Source organism: Terrapene carolina, unplaced genomic scaffold (genome assembly GCF_002925995.2).
Source record: "Terrapene carolina triunguis isolate 2854851 unplaced genomic scaffold, T_m_triunguis-2.0 Scaffold33911, whole genome shotgun sequence".
NCBI lineage: Eukaryota > Metazoa > Chordata > Testudines > Emydidae > Terrapene > Terrapene triunguis.
In genome coordinates this window covers 14,004,325-14,014,889 of record NW_020698262.1, presented here as the reverse complement: position 1 = coordinate 14,014,889, position 10,565 = coordinate 14,004,325, and the positions used below count along the sequence as shown (strand labels likewise).

Here is a 10,565-nt window from a genome sequence, read left to right as displayed (position 1 = left end):
CAATGTAGTTAATCTACCTCTCTGACAGGCAGCAGCCAGGTCGCCAGAAGAATCCTTCCCGTAGGTCTAGCTGCACCTCTGTGGGGTCAGGTGGGCCTAACTACGTCACACAGGGCACACACTTGTTCACAGTCCCGAGGCAGGGGCTGGGGCCATCTAATTTTGAGGTGTGGACCAGGCCTCAGAAACAACCCCACAGCTCAGCCCGAGCTCCCTCCCTGAGCCTGGCATCCCCTAAGATTTCCCTCCGGGCGCTCCTCCCTCCTAGCTCCTAGTTCCCCCTCCCATGGCACCCTGCCTGCCACGGTGCTGATGCTGGCTCCCAAGCCTGTCTGTGGCTACAGCATCTTCATTTCCTCTGGGTTCTGTGTGTCCTGCTGTCCTGGTCCTTTCCTCCTCAAGCCGTATCAGCAAGCCCCATCCTCCACACCTTCCAGCTTCCACCCAGGCCAAGCCTGCCTGCCTGTTCTCCAGCGATGGGGGCCCACCCTTGCCCAGGGTGTGTGCACCTGTTCCTGCTGGGGATGCGGGGAATACACGTCACCCGCTGCTCCTCCTGCACCAGGGGCTCCAGACTCCCTCTCCAAGGGAGGCGTTGCCCCTTTCTGGCTGTGAGAAAGCCTGGGACCCCTGGCCTTTCCTGCAACCGGTACCTTCAAGAGTTTGCAGTTACAGAAATGAAGGGGCCAAAGCCATGTGGGAAGGGGAGATGGGTAAGTGGGGTAAGGTTGCCAATTTTGGTGGGACCTATTACTAGAGGTTTCAGCACATGACGTAATCTTTAACTCCTGGAGGCTCCAGCACAATACTGGAGAGTTGGCCACCCCAAACCGGGGGCAGGAGGCTGCTCCAGAGGCTGGGGTGCAGAGAAGGGGCAGCGCCCCATGGGGAGGTTGGAGCAAGGAGGGCAGTTGGGGGGTGTCCGCATGGACCCCACCAGTATGTCCTTCACCCCTGGAAAAGCTGAGACTCCCCCATCACCCTCCGGGGTCCTTCATCGCCTCCAAGGCGGGGGCTGTTTTCTTGAGCTGCAGCTTCGCCTGAGCCAACGTCCGGGCGCGGTTGCCCTGCCCCAGCGCCCCCGCAGGGCCAGCCCCGCCGAGGGAAGCGCACCCCGGGAGCCGGCAGCCGGTCCGCTCAGCATTTCACCTGCTACAGAGCCCGACGCGCCGTGCGGGGGGAGCAACATCGCTGAGCAGCGTCTGGGGGGGCTGGGAAAGGCTGCAGGGAGCTGCGGCCTGGGGCGCCCGCTCTGCCCCCAGCTGGCCGGGCTGCGCCGCCTGGGGGCCGGGCTGCACCTGTCCTCGCCGCCCCCCCGTCCCCGGCTGCTGCTAGCGTCGGCCCCCCGCCCGCTGCGGGCCCCGCCCCGCTCCGCTCAGTGGCGATGCGGCGCCGGCTCCGGGCGCTGATCCCCAGCTCGGCCATGCGAGCCGGCGCGGGTGCGGTGCTGCGGGGACACCGAGGCTGCGGCTCGGCCTGACGCAGCCCCCAGCTCCCCGGCCGGATGGAGGCTCCAGGTGGGGCGGGGACCCCAGGTACGTGGCGGCTTTTCGGGCACTTCCCCGGGTGTTGGCGGGCAGCGCCGTGCTGGAGGAAGGGGCCGCTCCGCTCCCCGGGGTGGGGTCCTGGGGGGCTCCCACTCCAGAGAAAGTTGGTCCGGGCGCAGGGAACCGGGTCCGCTCCCCGCCCGGGGTCTCGTCCCCCGCCCGTCCCCGGCGCCTCCTTCCCCCCGCAGGGGCTCGCGGCAGGCCCGGGACACCGTGCGCGGAGTGTGTCGGGCTCGGCTGGGGGGAGGCGGCTGCTCCCCGCATTGCTGGGCGAGCCCGGAGCCCCGCGCCCATCACCGCCGCCTCTGCTGAGGAAGCGACTCCCCGGGCACGGGAAGGACCCGCGGCCCCTCCAGGGCGTGTCACCGGCCGGGGCAGGTGCCGGCTCCGCAGCCAGCCCGTGCAGCGCCGCGGGGACCCGCCCCAATGGCCTTACCCGGCGGGTTTCCCGAGCAAAGCCCAGCCGGGGTGTGTGGGGCCGAGCTGCCGGTACCCCTGGGCGCAGCGCTAGAGTCCCAGGCCGGGGTAGCTCGGCATCTCGCCGGCGCTGCGTGGGGCCCAGCCGGGAGCTCCCGGCCCCGGCAGCGCAGCCAGACGTGGGAGTGGCCCATGGCGGGGGGGGAGTGTGCTGCTGTCTGGTGCGGGGCTGGGGGCGGGATGCGGCTAGTGGGGGTGTGCATGGGGGGGGGCGGGGTGGTAGTTGTGTGCATGGGTGTGGTCAGGTATGCAGGGTGTCCGGGGCGTGTGGGGTTTGCAGGGGGGTGTGCGCAGTGGGGTGGTGCCTGTAGTGTGGGAGGGTGTGGGCTGCACGTGCACATGGAATGCCTGTGGGGCTGGCACGTGGCTGTGTGTATGCCGTGGTGTGCGTGGTTTGCACACAACGAAGTGTGTATGTGTCTTGGTGCCTGGGGTGTGTGTAATTTACCTTCACGTTCTGGTGCCGCGTTGCCCTGTGTCTCAGGGCCCCAGAGAGCCACACAATGTCCCAGGCTTTCCCTGTGTCTGTGTCAAGGCAGGCCTGAGCCATAGGGGAGCCGTGGTGCCTGTAGGGGACAGCAGGGCTCCCCTGGGGCCTAGAGGAGACAGGGCAAGATGTGGAGGGTTCCAGGGGGTTTGTCTGGATCATCCTGGTGGAGCCAGCCCACGCTGCAGTTTAACATGAGTCAGCAAAAGAGACAGGTTGGAGTAACACTGATCCCAGGTCCCCCCCCCCCCAGGGTGCAGCTGTGGGGGCACCGATGGCAGGAGGTGGAGGACAGAACCCATTTCTAAAGCTAGAATCAGGGTCCCGCTGGGTAGAGGGACCAGCCTTTCCCCTCTGGAAAGGGGGGTTGAATCCTGACTGTGGCGCAGGGAAAACTTTCTCAGCCTGGTTCCCAGTTTGATATTCACCCACAGTACAACCCTGCAGCCTGGGCTCAGAAGGGGCTTCGGGGGGGGGATGCGGGTTGGGATTGAGGGGCCCTAACCATGCTGCAGGACGGGAGCATCACAAGGAGCTGCAGGTTCGGACGAAGGTGCATTGGCCGAGGTGTGGGGTCAGGGGGTGAGGCTGGGAAGGGGCCGCAGGCCAGGTCAGCTGTGTGTGCCAGAGGCTTGCACAGCACCTGTCTCCTGGGCCAGGCTGTCGTCTCTCTGCCGGGAGGGGCATGTGCCTGCAGTGTGAGAGAACAGAACAAAGCCGAAGCAGCTCTGCATGTATTTCATGAGTGATCGGGGCCAGGATTTATGCCGGTAAATTAGGGCACTGGATCTGGGAGACAGTTTTATGGCTGGAGCTGAGCCAGTTAAACAGGTTCCTTTATGCTGGTGCCTGGCTCCCGAAGTGCGGTGTGTTCAGTCTCCAGGCTGAACGTACCAGGGTTATAAGCCAGTGTAACCCATGCTAACGAGGCCCTGGGGACGTTAGCTGCCGCAGGCGAGGCGTCCAGGCACTGGTATCCTGAACTCCAGAACCCCACCTACCTAGAGGTCCTGACAGCCAGCACAGCACAGGCCCCTGCTCTCCAGGACATGTGTCTCCTTCTCAGCAGGGGAACGGGCTCTGAACTCCACCCCACGGGGAGTGGATCCCCTTCCACGCACCAGGTCTCCTGGGCCGCATCCCAGCCCCACGTGGGCTGAATCGGGGCACGTAGCTCGTGCCCATGTGTGCCAGCCATCCCCCAGGTGCATGGGGCCCCTTCATCACCAGCAGCTCAGGAGCATGCTGCCCTCCCCATCCACACAGGCTCCTACAGCCCTTGCCCAGATTAGGCTGAATTGAAGGTCCCCCCCCATCCCCATTGCTAAGGGAAGTGTTAAGCATCCCGTCACCCCGTGGCCAAGCACCGTCCCTCCCCCCAGCTCTTCTGCCTGGATTCTAGGGTGACCAGCTAGCAAGTGTGAAAAATCGGGACGGGGTGGGGGGTAATAGGTGCCTATATGTGAAAAAGCCCCAAATATCAGGACTGCCCCTCTCAAATCTGGTCACCCTACTGGATTCAGTCAGGGTGGGAGGGATTTCCATTGGTCTGGCTAATATATTCCCATTGGAGATCAGTGCGGAGACACCCTTGCCCATGAGCCCCCATTGTGAGGACAGCGGGGTGGGGCCTTGACCTCAGGAACTGCAGCAACAAGCCCTTCTTTCTAATCTCCGCTCCATCCCTCCGTCCTGTGCGACCCCCCCCCCCGAGCGTCCAAGTGCTGACAGCCAGGAGAGCTCCCGTGGACACAGGGAGAGGTGGGGTCACTGGACACAGCCCTACCCTGAGCCTGACTGCCCAGCTCTGCCTTCCCACTGGCCTGCTCCCTGCCTGGGCCCCAATGACCCGCTCTTGCCCGCTCTGCCGGTTCAGAATTGATTTTAAAGGCTCCCCCTTTGCCCGCTGTTTCCTAAAGGGGACACCCTTGGTGGGGGAGACCCCATCCCTACAGCAGGAACCACAGGCCTCCTCTCGGAGCTATTCAGCTGGTGCAGCTATGCAGCCTCCCATGCAGGGTGGCAGCTGCCGGAGACCTGGGGAAAGAACAGGCTTCCTGCATCCGGAGGGCTACAGGCCACCCGTCTGATCAGCGGAGTCCCGCACACGGCAGTGGGAGCAGTCAGGCCTGGTCTGGTGACAGTGAATGTAGCCGGGGGTCCACAAGCTCTTTGCATGCGTAGGTGTCTGTTCAGCGTGGCCCAGCGCATGCCTGAGTAGCTCTAGTGCAGCCCACGTGCATGAACGAGCTCCCTTGCTTCAGTCTCGCTGGCTCGCTTGCCTCCAGCACATTCCCCTTCAGGCCCGTGCATGCATTTGAAACCCGCGTGGCCAGGCACCATCCTGAGCAGCCGGAGTCCCGTGCTTCCTTCCCCTTGCCTGACCCGGGTAAGTCACTGCACCCGGAGCAGAATGACCTGCGGAACAGCTGCTCGGGCGAGGGCTGGGGTCTCAGGTCCACTCCAGAAAGATGGCTGCAGCTCCTGGCCCCAACCCAGCGTCACAGGGTGCAAGCTCAGTGGGCCTGTGGGCCCGTGTGCTACGGTGTGATGCACAGACAAGGCCTGACGTGGGGCGTGTCCTGCTTGTTAACAATACTATGACCTCGGGAACGCCCAGCACGCTGGCGCCCGACTCCGATAATAGCCCTAGCGCTGCTGTCGCGAGGATACCTACGTCTGGAGGTCCTGGGGTTTGCCGGCACCTGTGCTGGAGGTCTCAGGGATGTAGACTGTCAGTCTCCCCCAGGCCCCGTTGGGGCGGTGGGGAATCTTTCACAGCAACAGCTTTTCTCCCAGGGGTTTCTCCAGCAGTAAAATCGAACAGGAGTTAACAAACACACACAGTCTGATTACAAATCCTTCCCTCCCACCACCCAGCTTTCCCTGGTGCTCCGATCCAGCGCTCAGGGGCACCCAGCTCAGACGGGGGGAAAAAACCCTTAAGCCCCCTAAACAACAACTCCCTCCTGGTCCCTCTCTCCAGCCCCAGGACGCACAAAGGCCCGAGTCCCCTGCTGGCCCTAATCACAAGGCACCGTGAAAAGCAGTGACCGCGCCACAGCTGCGTCCTTGCATGCCCAGCACCGTGCAGGCCCTGTCCCCTGCGCATGCTGCCCCTCCTCTGCTGTGTGCCCGTGGCCAGCGTGTCTCCTGTCCCCTCATAAGAGCAGGCCACAGCATGCTGCCGTCAGGAGCGGCGCCAGGGTTTTCGCCGCCCTAGGTGGCAGCGCTCCTCCTCAGAGCATTCAGCGGCGGGGGGCCTTCCGCTCCGCGTCTTCGGGGCGTTTCGGTGGTGGGTCCCAGAGCGAGTGAAGGACCCGCCGCCGAATTTCCACCGAAGACCCGGAGCGGAAGGCCCCCCCCCGCCGCTGAATTGCAGCTGAGGACGGCAAAATGCCGCCCCCCAAATCCTGCCGCCCTAGGCGACCGCTTAGGGTCACCTAATGGAAGCGCTGGCCCCTGGCTGCTGTTCACCTTTCCCTGGGCTCCTAGGGGATACATCTGGCCCGGCGGGCTCCCTGCCGGCCTCTTGATCCCGCTCAGGGCTGACCTGCTCTGAGATGTGCTGGTGGTGACAGGCAAAGTCACGCCTCTTGCTGTGGCTTCCTGGCATCACTGATGCATCCTGCCCCACAAGTTTGCCTTGGGAAAGCGCCAGCCCCAGCACCCGGGCGAGCAGTCAGTGCAGGGTCTGGCTCAGCGCCGTCACCCCTTGGATCTTGCTTCCCCCTAAGACAAACCGCCTGTTATCTCAGGCTTCCAGGCCTCCCCAGAACAAGCTCCGCTTTTGTTTTCACTGACACAAAGGGTCCCTGTGCAGGGCAGGGCGTGTGGAGCTGCAGGCCACGGGCACACAGCTGTGGGTACTGCACCCATCCCCATGGCGTCCTGCAACTACAGGTCCATCTGCCCCCTCCCACAGCCAGGGTGGGGTTCTCGCCACGTGTTAGGCAGTGCAGTGTCTGGAACTGTCCTTTCATCCCATTGCCGTCTGGTCTCTCGTCTCCCCCAGTCGCTGTGGGGCTGAGCACAGTGGCTTGCGCTCTCTGAACTGCTCCGTGTGCGAGTCCCTCCTCTCTGGTGTGGGGATGAGGGCAGAGACCGGAGCCTCCCTGACCCCCCCCCCATCCTGTCATTTCAAAATGGCTTTCCTCGGCTTGGAAAGCTGCACCAGATGTGTGCCCCGGAGCCACCGGGACTGGCAGTGCCAGAGCACCCGAGGGAGGGAGCTGGCAAGGGTCAGAGGCAGCTGGTAGCCACGTGTGACCCAGGAGGGGTCTCTCTCCCCATCCCCCACCTTGCTGATGGAAGTCCCAGAGGCAGGAGTGTGCTGGAGCAGCCGGGGGCTGTTCGGGGGCCTCGCCCCTGCACGAGTGGGGTGGTGGGCAGAGGGTGCAGAGCCCAGGGTTGGGTGTCTGGGCATCTAACACCGGCAGCACTTTGTGATTATAGAACGGGTGAAAGAAGCCCAAGCGCTGGAGCGAGCCACAGGCATCCCGGCACATGGGCCGGTGGAGGAGCCTCCCAGCCCCCCTGCCGAGGAGCAACGCGGGATCCCCATCCCCAGCTCCGGCCTGCTGCAGGTCGCCGAGCGGAGACGTGAGTACAAGGCAGCGTCCTGCCCCCCCCCGGCTCACAGCTGTGCAGCCAGCCAGGCCTTCCCTAGGGCCTGCCCCCGGGGCTCCTTCCTCCCCCTGCCCTGGGCCCAGCCCGGCCCCAGGCTCGCCTGCTGGGGCTCCTCCCGCCCAGGGCCCCAAGCCGGGGAGGGGTTGTCTTGGTTCCAGGGGCTCATTCCCCCAGACAGACTCCAGGGGAGATTCCCCAGTTGTGGATACACGGCGAGAAGGCAGGATCTGCCATGGGGAAGGAGAGGGAAGCAGGGCAGGGACTCTGGCCCCGAATCCCTGAGCTGTCACCTCTGCTCCTCAGAGCCCCTGAGCAGCGTGTCCTCCCTGGAGGTGCACTTCGACCTGCTGGATCTGACCGAGCTGACGGACATGTCGGACCAGGAGCTCGCCGAGGTCTTCGCTGACTCCGACGATGAGAACGTAGCCAGCGAGTCCCCTGCCGGTGAGTGTGCCCAGGCCGGGGGCCGGCAGCCTGGCCTGCCACACGCACACCGGGACAACCCCACTTACCTGCTGTCCCGGCCCCTTCCAGCTGGGTGGGGGTGGGGGTCGAGGCAGCACCTGGTGAGCTCAATGTCTAAACACAATACCCAGGCCTGCCCCAGCTAGGGTGTGGCCCCCTCGCTGCTTCCCCTAGCCACAGCCAGCAGGGGATCAGCACATCCTTCCTGTGGTCCGTGCGTCTCCCTGAGCTGCCTGTAGTGCAGCCGGCCTCGTTGGTAAAAGCAGCAGCAAGGCCCAGGAGCAGAGAGGCAGGGCCAGCCCTTATCTATCAGCTGCACATCACCTGTTCCTCCAGCGCCGCCTGGGCCCCAGGGCCGACAGGAGGGTTTTTGGATCCAGGCCTTTGCAGACAAACCCCACCCAGCCCTGGAGCCCCCACCCCAGCGTGGGCCGTAGCCTGTGACAGAGTGCGGCAGGGCTGTGAAACCTGCTCACCCGGCTGCACCGGGGGGGGCCTCATTAAATGCACCAGCTCTGCCATGCATCTTGAGCAAATCAATACTGCTTGACAGGGGCGTCTCCACGGGGCATCGCTGCTCCACGGGAGGCTCTTCCCTTCCATCACGTAACTGTCAGAGGGCTTGGGCCAGCCCCTGCGGCACCCGAGGGCACACGGGCCGGGGTGTGGGGCTGCAGTAGTTATGGGCACAAGTGTGCGTGGGGGGATGGGTGAGCGTGGGGCAGTGAGGGAGGAGCGCATGTGCACGCCTACATCAGTGGATTGGAGGTTGCACACTGGGGCTTGCTGCTTTGTCTGCAGCAGGTGAGGTGCCATTCCTGGGACAGCCCCAGGGGTGGGGTGCAGTCTCACATAGTCTCACTTCAGTCGCAGCCCTTTGTCTGAGGAGATGGGTAGCCCACAATGCTATGCTTTGCAATGCTGGGCTGGAGGGCAGGGCAGGGCAGAGCCCAGGGGATCCGAGGGGAGGCTGTTACTCTGGGGTGAGGGACTTGCATTTCCCCACTTGCCCGGGAAGGAAGTGCTCTATTGCACAGGCTACTAGCATGGATCCACTGTCTGAGAACGCGTGCAGCCCTGGGCATTCTGGGGGGCTCCCACCTGTTCCGTACCCCCAGAACCCATCTGCCTGAGGCTCCTGCTCCACCCGTCTGTCTCGGTGCAGAAACAGCAGCTGCAGCCTGGTGAAGCAGATTGAATGAATATGTAAATCAGCCCCTTTAGCATCTTCAGTGGGAACACGTGACCTGAATTAATTAGCAGAACTCCCCTGCACTCTAACTAGGGAGATGGCTGGAGCCGGAGGTAGCTCCCTGCTGCAGCTTTGTTCCTGCGACACAGCACGTGGGCAGGCACTCATAGCATAGGCACCAGGCGTGTGTGTAAAATGCACTTCAAATGCCACCACGTTCACGCTCCCAGGCCCTGAAAGGAAGATGCTTCAGCACCTGCCAGGCCAGGTGCCCACCCCAGATGGGCACAAGGAGCTGTTCAGGGTTTGCCCACGTAGACTCATGGTAACAAATCCACTCTGACTCTGCGCCGAGTCCCTTACTGCCGAGGCAAGGGGAAGGTGAACCACACGTCCGTGGCCAGGAGTGAACGGAAAGGCCCTGCATTGGCTCTAGCTCACACGCACACCCAGGACTGGGAGGCGTGAGGGTTGGGTTCCTAGCTCTGCTCGGTCACTGCCTCGTGACTGTGTGTAAATCCCCCCCGCTCTGTAACCGGGGCTCACGCTAACACCCCAGTGCTACAGGGCTCTGGCCAGCACTGTCCGAGAGGTCAGTGTTGTAACTCTGCCCCACCCCGCCCCCAATCTCTAGGCCCGCCTCCTGCAGACGAGATGGTTGTGCTTTGAGGCATTAGTGCAGATGGGCCAATTTCCAAACTGTGTGATTTGCACATGCAGTTACCACAGCAGGACCTGCAACTAGCCAATGAATGTGTGCCATCACTCACGCAGGCAGGTGGGGCAGGGCACAGGACTGGGAAGGTTTCTGGTGTAACCTTAGGCAAGACACAGATTCTTTCCGTGCCTCAGTTTCCCCATAGTTCTTGCAGAGCTTTCAGGCAGCTGTGACACACCCCTGTACAATGGGGCCGAACCCACTGAATGGCTCTGGCAATAAGATACAGGCCTCTGGCCTCTCGGCTGCTAGGGCAGTGTCAGGCCCAGCAGGTTTTAAACAAAGGTGCTCACGATTTGGGCTCCTGGCTGTGGAAGGAGCTGAGGGTCTCACTCCACTTCCCTATGGCTGTAGGGCCACAGCTCACCAGCGATCCTGGGGCTCGGGGCCTGAATGCCGCCTAGAGCTGGTCCCTCAGGAGCGGGGGGAGGAGACAAGCGAGCAGGGGAGTTTGTACTGCTGCTGCCTGTCCTGTGGCTGTTGTGGAACAAGCCGAGGCCAGCACCTTCCTGTAACACTGACAGGGGCGCGGGAGGTGTCTGCTTAGCACGTCTGTCTCTCACGCAGGTCTGCACCCGCACCCCATCCCTCGGGCAGGGTACCTGCGATCCCCCTCCTGGACAAGGACCAAAGGCGAGCAGGGGCGGGAGAAGAAACACCTCAGTGATTCGGAGCTGCAAGCAGGCGTTGTTGACACGTTCCTGGCCGTGGAGAGGCCCCAGGAGGAATAGGGGCTGGGAGCCATGGTGCCAAGCTGGGGCTGGTCACTCTTGCACTCACCCCCACTTCCAGACAGTTTGTGACCTTAACAGACCCCTGCACCTAGAGAGACGTGCAAGCGCTGCTGGCTCCATATAACACAAAGCTCCCCCTTAGTGCAGCCAGAGGATGTGGAGCAGCTGTGCGAGGGCACTGGCCATGCCGGGCAAGGAATTCCAGGGGGAGACAGATCATCATCACACCCTCTTAGCACTTTTTAGCCCTTTCTTGCTCATTCTGCACAAAACCTGGCCAGGCCAGCAGTAGTGAGAGCCCCGAAGGGATTGTACT

General features: G+C 63.3%; 1 protein-coding gene across 1 annotated transcript; it reads left to right on the top strand.

Moving 5' to 3' along the window:
- The first annotated feature begins 1,481 nt into the window (after positions 1–1,481).
- LOC113409631 (dysbindin domain-containing protein 1-like) lies at positions 1,482–10,299 on the top strand. The gene is made up of 4 exons (XM_026663768.2): positions 1,482–1,535; positions 6,967–7,113; positions 7,444–7,584; positions 10,083–10,299. The coding sequence occupies exons 1-4, from the start codon at positions 1,505–1,507 to the stop codon at positions 10,244–10,246; spliced, it is 483 nt and encodes a 160-aa protein (XP_026519553.1). The 5' UTR covers positions 1,482–1,504; the 3' UTR covers positions 10,247–10,299.
- Positions 10,300–10,565: the final 266 nt, after the last annotated feature.